The sequence below is a fragment of the Zingiber officinale genome, chromosome 6B (genome assembly GCF_018446385.1).
Source record: "Zingiber officinale cultivar Zhangliang chromosome 6B, Zo_v1.1, whole genome shotgun sequence".
Classification (NCBI taxonomy): Eukaryota; Viridiplantae; Streptophyta; class Magnoliopsida; order Zingiberales; family Zingiberaceae; genus Zingiber; species Zingiber officinale.
The window spans coordinates 81,523,811-81,541,168 of NC_055996.1; the positions used below are offsets into that span (position 1 = coordinate 81,523,811).

Genomic DNA, 17,358 nt, shown 5'->3' on the forward strand with positions numbered 1-17,358 from the left:
GTTCCGAGGCACAGGATGAGCCACGAAGGGAAGACTTCGACAATCCTTTGTGTTGTGGGTATTCGTCCGGTGGAAGGAGCAGAACATCGGGGTCCATCTCTTCTTTATCTTTGGCCGAGCGGCAGCTACCTCTTGCACATTGGACCTAACGTGGGGGGATCGGATTGCTTCAGCCCTTGGTCCTCTGGGCGGCTGATGAGCAGCAGGTTGTTTCCTCTCGGACGGAGGAGGTCGCTCGGCTGGAGTTTCTTTTCCGTCTGAGCTTCTTCCACATTGATGTATTCATTCGCCCGGTGATCATAGTCTTGGGGCGGCTTTGGATGAGCGATCGGAAGAAATCTCCATCCACTAGGCCTTGTGTGAAGGCATTCATCATAGTTTCCGGTGGCCGTTGGAATGTCCATCGCCACTTGGTTGAATCACTGGATGTAAGCTCGGAGCGATTCACGGGCTTCTTGATGGCGAACAGGCTAACGCTTGTTTTCTAGTAGCGTCTACTGCTGGCGAAGTAGGCCGTTCGGAAGTCCTGAAGCTTGTGATGGATCCGTCCGGCACCTTGAAACCACCGTTGGGCGATCCCAGAGAGTGGTAAGAAAACTCGGACTTTACTCCATCCGTATGATAGAGGTTGTCGTGTTATCAAACTTACCGGATGATCATCCGGGTCGGTTGTCCCATTATACCGCCGATCGTCGGAGGTACGTAATGCTTGGGCAGAGGGTCTCGTAGAATAGCCTTCGAAAATTGGCGATTGATCCGCCGGCGATGCTTCCGCTCGGCTTTCCCTTTCTGTTATCTCGCCTAGGCATTTCATCCAAGAGGATTCCCTCGTCCTGGCTGTCCGCTTTAGGGTGCGAACGAGCCCATGAAATCGCGACGGTGGCGGTGGTGCTTCCGCCGCCGCCAAACGCCGGGTTGCTCCGCCGGATGATGTCTTCTTTTGCTCCACAAGTCATGCCCTTATCTCGATCGAGGCCGAGTTCCTCGACCGAAAGTGTCACCGCGTGTTGTCGTCCCCTCGTCCATTGTTTCCGATCGGATGCAGAGCTTCCCAGACGGCGCTAAATTGATCCGTCCGAATGTCTTGAACCAACGGACGGCACGCGGGCGCTCCCTCGCCGATGTGGGTCTCCGACTAACCGCACGATGCTCCGCGATCTCGAACAAAACCGAGCCGGGGTGTCCCACGACCTCCGACGCCAAGTTAGGCGAAGGAATAAGAAAGTTGGCTTAGAAATTGTAGACTTGCGTACCTCCGGTTGAAGAAGTGGAGGCCTTATATAGACCTCTCGAAGGAGCCTGGGCACACCAATCGAAGCAATCACCTGCTTTCGACCATGCCTAGGTGTGGGTCTGTCAAAAGGGCATCCATAAGACCATACTGCTACTGTATCAACCTTTCCGTGACGTGATGGTGGGGCCTTTAATAGTGCCATCTTGCGTACAGTCTAATCATCATGCCTTTGCTGACATACCATATCCCGAGCCGAGCGAATAGGCCGCTCGGCTAACCACTGTTCCCTCGCCACGATTCCGGCCGAGCGGACACCTCCGCTCGGCCATTCTGTCCTCGGCCGAGCGGACACCTCCGCTCGGCCACTCGGCTCCGGTTCTCCTGCTTTGGCGTCGGAAACCCAAACCTTTGGCTGGGTAATCTCTGGTTCCGCTCGGACGGGACCCCATCTGTGGGTCCCCCATTCTTACCGCCGGATCAGAGTATTTTTTAAATCAGTCTGTCATACTTGGTTTATACATGTTATAATAAATCATATAATCTGGTTATTTTCAATTAATTTGGGTCAATATATATATATATATATATATATATATATATAAAATAGGCCTGTCTATCTTTATTTTGATCATACTAATTAAAATGTTTTTGGTAAGATGTTGTGAGGGTTTTATTTTTCTTTCAATTTTTTAGCACACTATAAAAAAAGGAGAATGAAAATTTCATATGCTTTGTTTGCTAACATATGCTTTGACTATTCAGTAAGACATTATATTAATGTGAGGCCATTCTACAAAATTTTCAACGTTTTACTTGATTTTTTATGTGCAGAAAAAATCATATGCTTGACCAAATACTAAGGTGTTAATCTGTTATTTTTCATTTTCCAAAAGGGGATTCTCAATCAAAGAAGGAAATTTAAACCAGTTTAAAGGTACTAATGTAGTTTTTTGTGAAGAAAAAGGGTTCGTAGGCTTCTCGACAGTAAATTGATCAAATTAAAGGAGCTTACATAGTTAAAGATTTTTAAACTATCTCTACACTTTAAATGATTGAATTGATTGAAATTGCATCAATATTTGAATGCCACAAACAATGGTCTATGCATATGTGTTTATCACAAGTTAATTGTTTTGTCTACTAATGTTATCTACTGAGCAATATGATTTTGGACTTGTAATTACTATCCTTATTTTTAATATTATCAGGCAATCCATGGACATGTATGGTAGCATATCATCACCAAACATAGGATTCTTGGGGACTCCAACTCTTAGCAGATTATCTAGCTCCTTCATTTCTTCTTCATTTCGGTCTGCCAAACACACACCGGAAATCGTTGCATCACTAATAAAGCCTTTGTTACCCACCACTGTAGTCGATCAGCAAAAACAACAACATGTTGAAGCAGAAACAAGGCGGAGCTCACACTCATTGCTATTGCCCTCAAGGAAGCCATCCTTGGCAAAGATACAAGAGAAGGCCTCTCACGAATTTCCTATCTCCAAAAATTGTTCCTATGGACAGTCAGTGTTCAATGGTATGCATGTATCAACCTATTCTCCTCCCATTTAATTTGGATATATTTTTATGTGTAGGTAATATCAACCAAAAAAATATCTGTGGTTATTACCAAGTCCCACACTTGTCTCTTGCTCATATAATAAGAGTACATTTTCAAATTTCAACTTAATGTATTAAATTTTTAGATTTATTTGATCATCACATGTATTTTGTCTAAATCTGTTTGAGAATGTGGTACATAAAACTTTATTAGCTAGGTCTAGTTGAGATATCTTAATTTATTCCCTAATAGAAAACTGTCGACTAATAAACAAAATCTGTAGACTTAGAAGAGTACAGCAATATTAATTTAGACTCGAGTATTTTGGACGAGTCATTTTCCCCCACAAGGTAGTAGGGCATTTTTTCTCACCTAAAACCATTATTTCATATTGATGCCAAAGCAAGTTAATCCTATGCATCTAAGTGTTGGGATCACATAGATTATTTGAGAGTTTGGTCACAAAGACCATATTAGAATATCCAATCCATACTTAGAGAAAATAGTTCGTGTGACAGCAAGCACACTGAGTGATAGTTGTTAAGAAGATTGTTATATCTTACATAGCCGTTCTCTGAGCGATCAATGCTAACAAAGTTGTTACACTTTACTTAGCCGCTCAAATAAATTAAAGACACACTCTGCATGACACATAGCCTCTTTCCTGGTGGCACATAGCCTTTATCCAGGATCCATCCAATCTCCCAGTGGCACATAGCCATTATCTTGGAGATATTCATGTCTTGCTATTTACCTAGATTAAATAATCTTCATTTACATTAATATGAACATCTCTAATCCCTTATAATGACCATTATGTCAAGAGCATGTTTCATATCCAATATTCACATTCATTTCTATACATAACAGAAATGAGTCGACCAGTGAATAACATTTAATGATGTAAATATATTTAATCTTCCTTTTTAGCTAGAATCTATTCATACTAATCAGTTGTTTTCCTAGTTATGTTCCATAGACCAAATCATACATAGCCATAGGATACATGCTAAAGTAGCAGACACTGATTAGAACTTCAAGTAAACAGTTAAATAGTCACTAAGGCAAAAACTTGAGATTAACTTATAATCTCAAAGGTCTCACATAGTAGCGAAACAGGGATCCATTCTCCTACTACCTTTATTGTCACAATAGCATATGTAGTATGAATCACATATTACAATGTTATTCTTTTTACTAAAAAAAGCGCATGTTTTACTTAAATTTAACATCGTACAGATTTTGATCTAGACATACCTAATGTCTAATCCTACATTCAACATATGAATTCTAATCTGTCTTTCAACAGGTTCAGTAAATGGTGGGTTCATTTACTTTGATCATTATTAACACATAAATGATCTCATCTTGACACAATTATCAAGGCGACCTTAACTTATGGATTTATCTCTAATTTCAACTACATAAGCTATTCCATAAGTAACGGTCTTACCTCTATTTGTACTTAACAAACAGAGATGATTGTCCATGTGAGTGGACTAATCTCAACCTGCCAACATGCTCACGGAGATCTTATATGAATGTAACAAATATAACATATACACTGAATAAATTATGACAAATAACACAATCAAATCACAGAGTCTAATTGTTATTTCAATATTGTTACATTCTACGAAGTCCCAATGACTTTATATATTCTTTAAATGACTCTTTAGTCATTGACTTAGTAAAAGGATATGCAAGCATAGCACGTGTAGGGACATACTCAAGAATTACTTTTCTTTTAGGCACAATATCCCTCACAAAATTATATTTAATTTCTATATACTTACCTTTGTTGTGATATTTGGGATCCTTGGAAAAAACTATTGCAGCTTGACTATCACAGTAGACAGTTACTGGACTCCCACTATCCTCAGCAATTTTCAGATGTTTCAGGAACCTTCTCAACCATACTGCTTCTTGCACAGTCACTAAACATACCACATATTCAGTTTCCATAGTCGACAAAGCTACACAAGCTTGTTTCTTGCTGTTCCAAGAGATGACGCCACAAGCTTGTTTCAGCAAGAATGCATAGCCTGATGTGGATTTTCTATCATCCAAGTCCCCAGCCCAATCTACATCTGAATAACCTTTCAGACTCATATCTAATCCTTGAAAACAAAGACAATAATATGTTGTCGCCTTCAGATATCTGAATATCCTTTTTACCGCCTTCTAGTGTCTCGGTCCTAGGTTTAACTGGAAGCGACTGACTAAGCCCACAACATAACTGATATCGGGACGTGTACACAACATAGTGTACATCAAACTACCAATAGCACTGCATATGGTTTTTTATTCATCTCAACTATTTCCTCTGGAGTTTTAGGACACATACTCTTGCTCAAAACAGTACCTTTCACAATAAGTGTATGTTCTGTTAGACTGTATACTAAACGACGTATCTTTTTATATAAGACTCTTATTTAGACCTAAAGACTCTCAATGGTCAAATATCTACATTTATTTCTTAAGTGTATTGTTCAATTAATTTATATTGTAGATAACATACTGTGTGATTCACATATCCTATGTCATTTCCAACTATCATCATATCATCAACATATAATGATAAAATGACATACTTTCCTTTTCCCTTTTGGAAAACACAATGATCCTCATTGATCATCTCGAAACCATAAGATAAAACGACTTCGTTAAATCTTATGTTCCATTGTCTTGACGCTTGTTTTAGCCCATATATAGACTTTCTAAGTCTACATACTTTCTGCTCTTGGCCTTCAGCAATGAAACCTTCTGGCTGAACCATATAAATTTCTTCGTCAAGATCACCATTAAGGAAAGCGGTTTTTACATCCATTTGATTTAATTCCAAGTCATAATGTGCCACAAAGGCCAAAATAACTCGTATTGACACAAATTTTACTACGGGAGAAAATGTCTCTTCAAAGTCAATACCCTCCATTTGGGTATATCCTTTTGCAGCTAAACGAGCTTTGTATCTGTTAATTGATCCATCAGCTTTCCTCTTTATTTTGAGAATCCATTTATTCCCAATAACCCTTCGGACTGGAGGAAGATCGACTAAGTCCCAAATATGATTCTGAATCATGGACTTCATCTCTTCAACCATTGCAGTTTTCCATTTTTCTTAACTCTACATCCCAATGCTTCCTCAATGGATTGAGGTTTGCCGTCGTCAATTGGAAGTGTAATCAATGTCTCATTCTCAATATCAAACATCTTCTTAGGTTTAATCCTACGAACAGTATTGTCAAAATCGAGAGTTTAGGTAAAATCGTTAGAGCAGTCATAAAATCGAATTGTAAAATCGAATCGTAAAATCGTAAGATTTTACATCATACTTTAAATCAATTTTAAAAAACCTTGATATATTCTTTTTAATTGATCATTAAATATTTTAATCCAAATTATAATGTAAATCTACATATAGAACATTTTAATTCATATAATCATAAACTACTCATATTTAAACTTTTAAACAGCTAAATACTTACCATGAAAATACAACATAAAATAAATTCAAGACTAAACTTAAATATAAAGATAAATAAAACACAAGATAACAAATTAATATAAATCATTCATAGACAAAAGCAAATATAAAATCATCCCAAAACGTTATCATTTTGTCCAAAATAGTTCCCTTTTATTTACGACACAAAATCAATAAAATTATCTCAAAAATCATGTTTTTACAAGTTTAAATGTGATTTTACGATTTTGATCCGATTTTACGATTTTGCTCTGATTTTTCTTTAATACACGATTTTATCACGATTTCACTTGATTTTCATGAGTAAACTCGCGATTTTGTACGATTTTAGGAGTTCACTCGCGATTTTGATAACATTGCTTACGAACACTTCTTCGTAAGTTGGGCTGTTGAAAAGTCAACTCATGACTCGACATATCACTCTCACTCGGTTGACTAGACTCAGGTGTTCCTTTTGACACCTCTCTTGTTGATAATATCTCATCCTCCTCAAATAGAGGAACATCTTTATCAACATCACCTTTGATTGAGAACTCTGTTTCGAGAAAAGTCGCATCTCTCGAGTCTATTTCGGAGATGATTCTATCTAGTTGCTCACCTATGAAAACATAACCTTTGGAGATCTCATGATATCTTATAAAGATATATTTTTTACCCCTAGGTCCCAGTTTTCCATACTTGTGAGAACTATCATGAACATAAGTAGCTGACCCCAGAGTCTCGGATTACTTAAATTTGGTTTTCTGCCTGTCCAACGTTCATATGGGGTAGATGGAACTGACTTTGAAGGTACTTTGTTAAGTATATAGGTTGCAGTTAATAATGCATCTCCCCAATAGGAGATTGGCAAATCAGCTTGCGCCATCATAGACCTAACCATTTCAAGAAGAGTCCTATTTCTTCTTTCAGCTATCCCATTTTGATGTGGAGTTCTATCATTACATATTGTCTTGAACATATCAGACAAGTATTCCCCTCCACGGTCAATACGTAAAGTCTTAACTTTACTTTCCGTTTGATTCTCAACTTCTTTCATATAACGAATGAAGCAATCCAATGCTTCAGATTTGTGAGAAATCAAATACACATGACCGAACCGAGAGAAATCATTAATAAATGTAATGAAATAGGAAGCTCCATGTCTAGCCTTCACATTTATCGGACCACAAATATCCGAATGAATTAACTGCAATGTTGATTCAAATCTAATAGCCTTACCAAATGGTTTCCTAGTTGCTTTTCCAGCAAGACAATGCTCACATATAGACAATTGAATCTTAGCCCGAGTGCCCAATAGACCCTCTCTAGCCAATCGATTCATACGTTCTTGTCCTATATGTCCTAATCTAGCATGTCAAACCTCGTCAGTTATATCTGCATCACTAGTTAGAACAATGTTTGAAAAATAACCATCAATAGTATAATTGACATCTGGTTCTACATCAAGAACCATAAAACCATTTGTTAAAAAACTATATCCGATTGTCACTGAATCAATTTTAAGTTCAACACACCGACTGTAAAAATTAATACAATACTCTAAATCAAGAAGACAGGTAACGGAAACAAGATTCCGTCGAATTTCAGGAGTATATAGGACATCATGTAGAAACAAAACTCTACCACCACGGAGGTTGAGTTTACAAGTGCCGACTCCTTTGACTTCAACTCTTGCATTGTTTCCCACATAGATCCACTTGTTGCCAGCTGGTACTCGACGGTACTCTATAAATGTAATTCGCTCTCGAGTTACATAGTTGGTTGCTCTCGAATCTATAATCCACAAAAGATAAGAATCAGTTAACAACACTGAGCTAGCAACAAAATGCTCAGGAAAAGAAGACACACTTGGATTTACCTTTTTCGGCTCAGTGCACTCCGAGCGAAGTGACCCTTCATGCCGCAGTTAAAACAAGTCAACTTGTTTTTAGGTTTCTTTCCAGTCTTCTTTACTATCTTCTTGATTGGGCCATGTCCTATAGCAGCAGCTTCCCTCTTCTTTTCCTTCCCTTTCTTGAATCATTTCTTTTTCATGGATCCAGATGATCCAGCAGAACCTACAGCCACATAGGCTTGCCCAGAAATCCTTACGGATTCAACTCTCTCCGCCTCCAATTCTACATGGCGTGAGACATCGGTGAAAGTCTTGATACTCTCACTGTGAGTTAGGGTCTGCTTCGTAGTCTCCCAAGAATCCGGAAGTGAACGAATAACTGCTTGAACCTGTTGTTCATCGGTCAACTCATGACCAGTAGTTTTAAGCTCCCGAATCATGTTCGACATATCCCTGAGGTGTTGAACCATTGATATATTCAGACGTTTCTTGTAGCTGTCAAACTTGATTGTCAGCTGTCGAAGCTTGCTCAAACTTACTCCACTGTATATTTCTTTAAGGGCTACCCAGACTGCATAAGTCGAAAGATACGACTCATACTCAAAAGCTAGGTCGTCTACCATTTAACTAATCAATATGCCCTTTGTAGTGGAGTTATTTTTCTTCCATGCCTTATAGACATCAAGATCTCGTCTATGTTGTGCAGTGGGACCATCTACAGGTTCTACCATAACCTGATTTACAACCTCCAGAACTTCTTGTTGAGGTGTCAGATCTTATAGTTATCTCCATCAAGTTTTTCACCCTTGTTGAGTTCAGCTATAATGTTTTTGGTTGTCTAATCTATCATAAATAAACACATTATTTAGTATTCAATGTAATTCATATGCATGCAATTTATAATTGACTCAATATTAATTTGAGTTGGCTTACAAAATCAAGTGACAACAATGTTTTAACTCATCATTCGTATGACCAATCAAATCAATATTGATCAATTCTATTACATGCATCCCAATCAATGAACTAATTATTTATAAAATCATAATTTCTTTAATTAAATGAATTGATCATTTAATAAATCATGATTACTTTAATTAAATGAACTGATCATTTAATAAAAATGAACTAATCATGCATCATGTCAAGTAATCAGTATAAATAAATGAACATATCATTAATATAAAATTATGCTGCATATTGTTAACATATAACCGACTAACATGAACGAAATGGACTAAAATTGTTCACACATAATGAAAATAACAATAACAGAACTCTAGTAAACTAGATAGGCTACTATCACTCCCAATAGGACAGACACTAGTGCATTGACCAACATTATCTCTTTCAGCCTGGACTCATTTGGGGTAATATCAGTCAGGAAAGCTCCAGGATTCTCTATCAGATACACAATTGGATCCATCTCTGGATCTTGCTCGATCATTTCCGGATCCTCTTCGAACTCTTTAGGATCCTCTTCAGTCATATGGCGAAGCAGTTCCTCACATAATACTGAATATGTGGCGCATCCTTGATGACGCCCCCAAATATAGTTTGCTATCATCCTAGGATTTTCTGATAATGAACGCATCAAAGCTCATATCCTATAACTATCCAGGACCAGAAACTCTTCTCGTTTAAGTTTCCAAAATAGATCATCAAGCCGTCCAACGTGTCCATCGACTCCATAAGTAGAGTTATACTCTATCTCCTGAATTTCCTCCCTGAGCTTATTTCGTCGCACTTCGTGACGAGTCAATGTGGTAATCGTCCGTGCCATCTGAAAAATTGAAATTAAATAAGTCAGTACAAAACCGACTAACCAGTACAAAACCGGCTTAATTCAATTTATACAGGTATAGTACCAACATAATCAATCAAGAAAAATAAATCTTCTCGATTTTCAGGAGTCTAAGTCGACTGACCCATTGGATCAGTTGATTAGGAATCTAGATCCTAAGCTTGGTCCATTATCCACAATTAGAACTGATCTAATTGGATAGAGATCTTTGTACCTATGTTCTGTTACTATTTGATCTAAGTCCATGTCAGACAATTTCAGACTTATTGATCAGACTCAGGTTCGTTTGATCAAACCAATGCCCATTGGTTTAAGTCTGACCAATTAGAACAAATCTAATCAATTGATAAAATCTGACCCAATAGAACAAATCTGGTCATTTGATCATATTTGATCCAAGCCTAATTAATCAACCCAAATTGATTCGGGTTTAGAACAAATTGGTTCGATTAAACCAACTAATGGTTTAATTTAAACCTGGTCTAATTAGACCAAAATTGGTCTCACCCATAGGTCCTAAATGATGAATTAATTGAACCCAATTTTCAATTAATTATCGCATGCAAAAAATAATGAAACATTAACATTAAATGCATGCACACAAATGCAAAAGAATTTTTTTTATTTAATTGCATGTGGCAAATTTTTTTTATTTGATTTTCTAAAATCAAACATTTTCTCACGAAGCACTGTGCTTCGTGTTTCTTCTGTTTTCTTCGCCTCGCGATTTCTCCACCACACGCTGCCCACGTCCGCACGCCGCGACAAACACGGTCGCCGACCACATAGGCTGATCTCTGGCCTACTCGGGCGGTCATCGGTCCTCTTCGGCATTAGACGCCGATCAACTTTAGGCCCGATGACATCATCAACGCCTGCTCTGCCTGTCCCAGCCACCAGCACATCGCCGGTCAACCGAGACACCATCGCAGGCCACGGAATGCCGTCGTCGTCATATCCCTACGCCCGAGCCCTACTCCGATGGAAATCGCTACACTGTCGTGATTTTTCAAACTTGGCACAATGCGCTGTCGAGCAGCGACGCCAGCGGTGACTCTTACCAGTGACCTTGTCGCCGGTGAGCGACGACTACCAGTGACCCTGTCGTCAGTCTTGGTATGCTACGATACATTAGTCGTGCAAAACAGTGACGAGAAATGGCAAAGCGATACAGAAAATATCCGAACAGCGTTTTCATAATTCGTCTTAAGCATTTAGAAATAACACCACTCTGATACCATTGTTGATAATTCTACATGCATGAATTAAAACGGTAAACACTTACAGCGATCTCCCGCAGATCTGCAATCGGCAATGGCAAGACTCGCTGTCGGAAGAATGATCACAGGATTGGAAAGCTCTCTGCAATTCCACGAACCAAATCCCACCGCCTCAAATGTTCTTCCCTCTCTCTTTCTTTTTCCACCGTCGTGTGAAAAACTCTTCCTCATTTTCTCACCTCACGAATGAACCTTATCCCAGGGGTATGATGGACTTTTTCATTAAGAGTAGTGGGGAGCGTGGGCATGTTCTCACGTTCCCATTTCCTATAGCTAGCAGTTTAGAGTTGTTCAGGACCAAATTGGTATAAATTTGATAGCTTAAAGGGCCAACATTGAGGCAATTAAAAGTTTGTGGCTAATTTGATACAAACTTACTGTAGATGAAAGATTCATATGCTAGATGTTCAATGGTTTTCAAATTTCTCATACCTTTTAAATGACCCATTTTTTTAAATTATTTAACAAAATACTGAAATTATGCACTATTTATTTTAGGAATTAACGTACTATGTGGTGTTGGGATCCTTTCGACTCCTTATGCTGTCAAAGAAGGGGGATGGTTTGGCCTGTCCATACTGTTAACATTTTCTGTACTGGCCTGGTATACTGGCATTCTGCTGCGCTACTGCTTGGACAGTGAGGAAGGACTTGAGACATATCCTGATATCGGACAGGCAGCCTTTGGCATGATAGGCCGCTTTGTCATCTCTGTATGTATGAGGCACATTAATTTCTTGTCTCTTTTTACTTGTTAATAAGAGATCTGATGAGCTAACCTTGTTTTTTTTCCCCATGTATTGCAGATAATTCTATATCTGGAGTTGTACGTAAGTAATTTAAAAAATGAATTCATATTATCATGCTCGTTTCAACTTTCTTATGCTATGTTTCTACAAGTGATCATGTCTCAAAGCATAAGGTTATACAAGAACACTTTCTCTTCAGAATTTAGCAAACTCATTTTGCCTTGTTTGGGGTTTTCTTAATGCATTAGGAATTAATCTAAGTTGGGTTTTGTTTGTAGTTCCATTTTCAACTAAAGTTTTAATTTTTTGAATTTAGTGATCTATTATATATTTTGCAGGCTTGCTGTGTTGAGTATATTATACTAGAGAGGGATAACTTATCATCATTGTTTCCAAATGCACAATTGGATCTAGGCGGACTACATATGGACTCTCATCTTTTCTTTGCCATTTTAACCACTCTTCTTGTTCTTCCCACAACTTGGCTTCGAGATTTAAGTTTTCTTAGTTATCTATCAGGTGATTCTATGATTCATTACTTCTGTTTACAATTGTTAATTGTGACTATGGTACTTATGATGTTGCCTTTTAGGGTGCCTGTAGCAGCTCCAGATTTTGGATTCTTTTGGAATTAGAAACATAGTAATATGCAACACTCACAGATGTGTTAGAATATGAACTCCTCAGGGATAATAACATGAAGAAGCAGCAGGACATATCTTGATCTTAAACTATTTTAGTTTAAGATTCTACGTGATGTCAAATGTGTCTAACTTTCTTTTAAAACATTAAAAGATGCATGTTAATATGTGTAATCTCAGTTTGAGAGGGTATGGAAACGGCCAAGCAACAAAATGAGAATTATGTTTAAATTAACATGATTACACCTTTGCTTACAATTAATTCTGCCATTGTTTTCACAGTTGCGGGAGTCATTGCGTCAGTGTTAGCAGTCCTATGCTTATTTTGGGTGGGTGCATTTGATAAAGTTGGTTTTGAAAATACTGGAACTCCACTAAATCTGCAAGGTATTCCAATTTCAATTGGCATATATGGCTACTGCTATAATGGTCATGCTGTTTTCCCAAACATATATTCCTCACTGAAGAAACCTAGTCAATTCCCAATGATTCTCTTTACATGGTGAGTAATTAAACATTCTTAATTGTTTGGTAATATTTTTTAGTCTTATATAAACTAATAGAATTAAGCTTGGCTAATCATGCATATACAGTTTTGCAATTTGCACGATGATGTTTGTGGGGGCTGCTGTTGCTGGCTATGCTATGTTTGGAGAGTCAACTACATCACAGTTCACCCTAAACATGCCACAGAATCTTATGGCTTCCAAAATTGCTGTGTGGACAACGGTAATACTAACATTTCACCATTTTACCTATGAGTGTATTTAAAATTGAATAGTAGATGCAGCATGATTTTTTTTTTCCTCTGCAACAATATGCAAACGATGTGATAGGTATTAAAATTTAAATTAGATTGTCTGTTTTGGCTTTTGAAATGGATCAATGCCTAGATTGCAATGTTTCATTGCATATGTGACTGGAGATGCCAAAAACCATAAGATTAATTCATAGCGTAGGAAGAAGACCACTTTTACTCTAGTTAAAGGGTAAATATAATTTGGGAAGACAACTGAGAATTTTCTTATTTGCAATTGAGTTGAATTTTATTACTGTCTTCATATAGTTCATTTCAATGACAACCTAAAAATAAATAGTGCTATAATTGGACATTGAGTTTTCTTAGGCGCACCCTAGTTTATCCCACATGGCAAATTATTAGATAAAGTAAGGAGATTTATATACTTGAGAGTGAATTTGTGGCTATTGACCTTGAGAATTTTGGTCCAATGGTTAGCACTGTCAAAGTTGGGTCAATTATCTCATGTAGATCAACTTCTAAGGCAACCAATTAATGGATTGAAATTGATTTTTCTGAAGGGCTGAATACCTGGTGCTAGCTCTGAAGTATGCACAAATTCACACAATATAGTAAGGTGTAAGAGGATTACAAGATTTGAAAGCTAAGATGGATGTATGGAGTTACTAGAAAAGAAAACATAAAAACACTAAATTTCAAGAGCAATTAGTTGTAGCTTCAGTAGATGATAAATTTAGAGAAAATAGGTTGTTGCATGTTCCAAAACAATTAATGAATTTTATGTCTAGAAGAGTTAGAATACATAAGAGTGGAAGGAACAAAGCATAAAAAAAGACCAAAAAAAAGTTAATGGAATAAAATTTTTATTAATGCGAATATTATTACGAGAATAATGATTAGTGTCTGAGATGATTATATCATGGATTTTGTTCTATTATCTTCAAAAATTATAAGCTGAAAACTAATCTCTTCACATTGGCCTTGTTTGCAGGTGGTGAATCCAATTACTAAATATCCTTGATTTATACTCCTTGTAGAAAACATGCCACTTGCATTGGTTTAGGTTGTATGAATTTGATTTATAGTAGTCTATCCAATAATCTTATCCTAATATATGGTTGTGCATTCTCAAATACTAACTTCTAGATGAATATATATGGGGTCATAAGCAGAGTTTGTTATGGTGTCTTTTTTTCTACAAGAGGTGATCCTATTTAAATGTTGATTACTATAATGTAATAAATAATATGTATTCAATCTCCCTAGTATTTGGTATTCTAATCTTCCCTCAAGATCTTTATATTTCCTTAATTAAAGAAAACATATGCATTAACTCTTACTCCTCTGGCTATGAGTTTGGAAGAGTTGATTCCATCGCGCCATATGAAGACACATTTATATCCAATTATGATAAGAACAACACTAGTTCTTTCTACCCTGTGTGTGGCGCTCTCTATCCCTTTCTTTGGTGAGTGTTATTACTCTTCACTGCGTTCCTAATTTTTTTTTTGTTTTTTCTATAAAATGTTTTGCACAACTATTCTTAAGAAAGTGCATTAATTTCTAAGGTTACAATCCAGTTAATTATCAATTGACATGTGTTAACCTTTAGGTGGATTTTGTAGGTATTGATATAGTTTGCAAGATAATATAAAATGTAGTATTTGGTTTGCGTTAATACAAACAGAGGCAAAATAATAATAATAATAATGAAGTTTGCATTTATATAGTAATATTTATATTAATAACTATAATCAATGTTGTGTCTAAAAGAAATTCACGTATCTCAATAATGGTATGATATTGTCTACTTTAGGCTGAAGTTCTCGTGACTTTGTTTTTGGACTCTATCCAAAAGGCCTCATACCAATAAAGATATCTTCCTCTTTTTTAAATTCATAATCTTTTCCATTTCTTTGTAATATGAAGATTTGATTGTATTTCCAACAATCCTCATTTCAAATGAAAGACCAAAATTATTCTCATAGTTCAGGCCTCCTCCAAAGCATCTTGTCACTATTGACCTCCTCCGAGCCTCCCTGTAAGCATTAGATCATCCTGACCTACTTCGGACCTCCCTCAACTTTGTTCGAGGTCACCCCACATGACATTTGGACCATGACTCTGATACCATTTGTTGAGACCAAAAGAATCACATATCTACACATTGGTATGAGGTCTTTTGGGTAGAGTATAAAAATAAAACCAGGAGGGCTTATGCTCAAAGTGAACAATATCATACAATTGTGAAGATATCTGAATTCTTTTGATCCTAACAATTGGTATCTGAACCAAATTTCAAACCAGATGCCATGTGGAGTGACCTTGAACGAAGTTGAGGGGAGACTCGGAGCAGGTTAGGGTGATCAGATGCTTGTGGGGAGACCCGGAGCAGGTCAAGAGTGATCAGATGCTTACGGAGAGGTTCGAATCATGAGAGTAATAGTGGTCCTTCATTTAAAAGGAGGATTGTTGGGAATACAATCAAAGCCTCACATTGCAAAGAAATGGAAAAGATCATGAGTTTAAAAAGAAGAAGGTATCTCCATTGATATGAGGCCTTTTGGGTAGAACCCAAAAATAAAGTCATAAGGGTTTAGGTCCAAAGTGAATCATATCATTGTGGAGATACGTGAATTTCTTTAGACACAATAAATAGTATCATAGTCATGATTCAGACCAAATGTCATATGAGGTGGCCTTGAACGAAGTTGCAAGGAGGCCCAGGGCAGGTCAAGGTAACAGATGCTTGCGGTGAGACCTGGAGCAGGTCGGAGTGACCAGATACTTGCGGGGATGGTCCGGAGCAGGTCAGGGTGATCGGATACTCACGGGGAGGTCTAGACCATGAGAGTAATGATGGTCCTTTGTTTAAGGAGAGGATTGTTGGGATACAATCAAAATCCTACATTGAAAAGATATGGAAAAAATCATGAGTTTAAAAGGATATAAGATATCTTTATTGGTATGAGTCCTTTAGATAGAGCTTAAAATTAAAATCATAAGGATTTAGGCTTAAAGTGGACAATATCATATTATTATGAAGATATATGTATTTCTTTCGGTCCCAACAATTAAACTATACAGGCAGGTTAAGAAATTCATTTCCCTCAAATTTGCATTCCATTACGGAGTTGATTGAATTTTTATTGTCATCAGGATTGGTGATGGCTTTGATTGGGTCTTTGCTCACCATGCTTGTAGTAAGTTATATTTTGTTCTATACTAATGAAGAATGTATTCAAGTTTAGTTATTCTCTACTCAAATCTTACATTCTATTGCAGTCTTTGATTCTTCCTTGCGTTTGCTTTTTGAGCATTCTACGCGACAAAGTCACAAGGATTCAGGTAATCCAATTCTTTGTTTTTGATTGAAACCATTCGAAATCTAGTGTGTATGCTTCAATTAGCAGTCTAAGAAGTCTCATTTGATTTTTTGTTCTTGTGGAGTTAACATTAGAGATGGATGACTTTAACACTAACATAGACAAGTACCGATGGAATTTGATTATTTATCCCCCTCCTCCGAGTCAATTCTCAACCATTATAAAATACCTTGTTGAGTGGCCTTCTCATGTAAATGGCCGATTTCCATATATTTTGTCGTAGAGCCGGCGATATTTGACCGCTTAAAAATATTTGCTCCAGTAATATCGAACTATATAAATCTATAAATTGTGAACGTTATTAGCACATCTAATTTCCCAGTTATTAGGATCTTATTATGTAATTGCTTCTTCGCCTGTAGGGTTTGCTGTGCATTTTCATCATCACAATTGGAGCGGTTTCTTCCGTTTGTGGTACCATCTCATCCGTCTCAAAGATCATCGACAAATTAAATCAATGATATGCCTCCAAACAAATTTGTTGTTCCTTGTTCCTCGTTGTTTTAAATTTTATTTAATAAGTTTTGATTTCATTTACAATTCCACATAACTGAATATTTATTGAGCTATGAGCTACATTGAATGCAAAATAATAAAATGTGTTTCACTATCTATTCAA

The 17,358-nt window shown here is 37.1% G+C and overlaps 1 protein-coding gene across 2 annotated transcripts in view; it reads left to right on the top strand.

The window, feature by feature from the left end:
• LOC121992844 (amino acid transporter AVT1C-like) overlaps positions 1-17,358 on the top strand; it is a 29,283-nt gene extending 11,925 nt beyond the window's left edge. For both annotated transcript variants that reach the window (XM_042547444.1, XM_042547443.1), the window contains exons 3-13: positions 2,443-2,774; positions 11,702-11,916; positions 12,010-12,033; positions 12,291-12,471; positions 12,876-13,095; positions 13,187-13,322; positions 14,345-14,364; positions 14,676-14,821; positions 16,513-16,556; positions 16,639-16,701; positions 17,102-17,358. In XM_042547444.1, the coding sequence (XP_042403378.1) occupies positions 2,443-2,774; positions 11,702-11,916; positions 12,010-12,033; positions 12,291-12,471; positions 12,876-13,095; positions 13,187-13,322; positions 14,345-14,364; positions 14,676-14,821; positions 16,513-16,556; positions 16,639-16,701; positions 17,102-17,200 (1,480 nt within the window). In that variant the 3' untranslated portion in view covers positions 17,201-17,358. The remainder of the gene's footprint in view (positions 1-2,442; positions 2,775-11,701; positions 11,917-12,009; positions 12,034-12,290; positions 12,472-12,875; positions 13,096-13,186; positions 13,323-14,344; positions 14,365-14,675; positions 14,822-16,512; positions 16,557-16,638; positions 16,702-17,101) is intronic.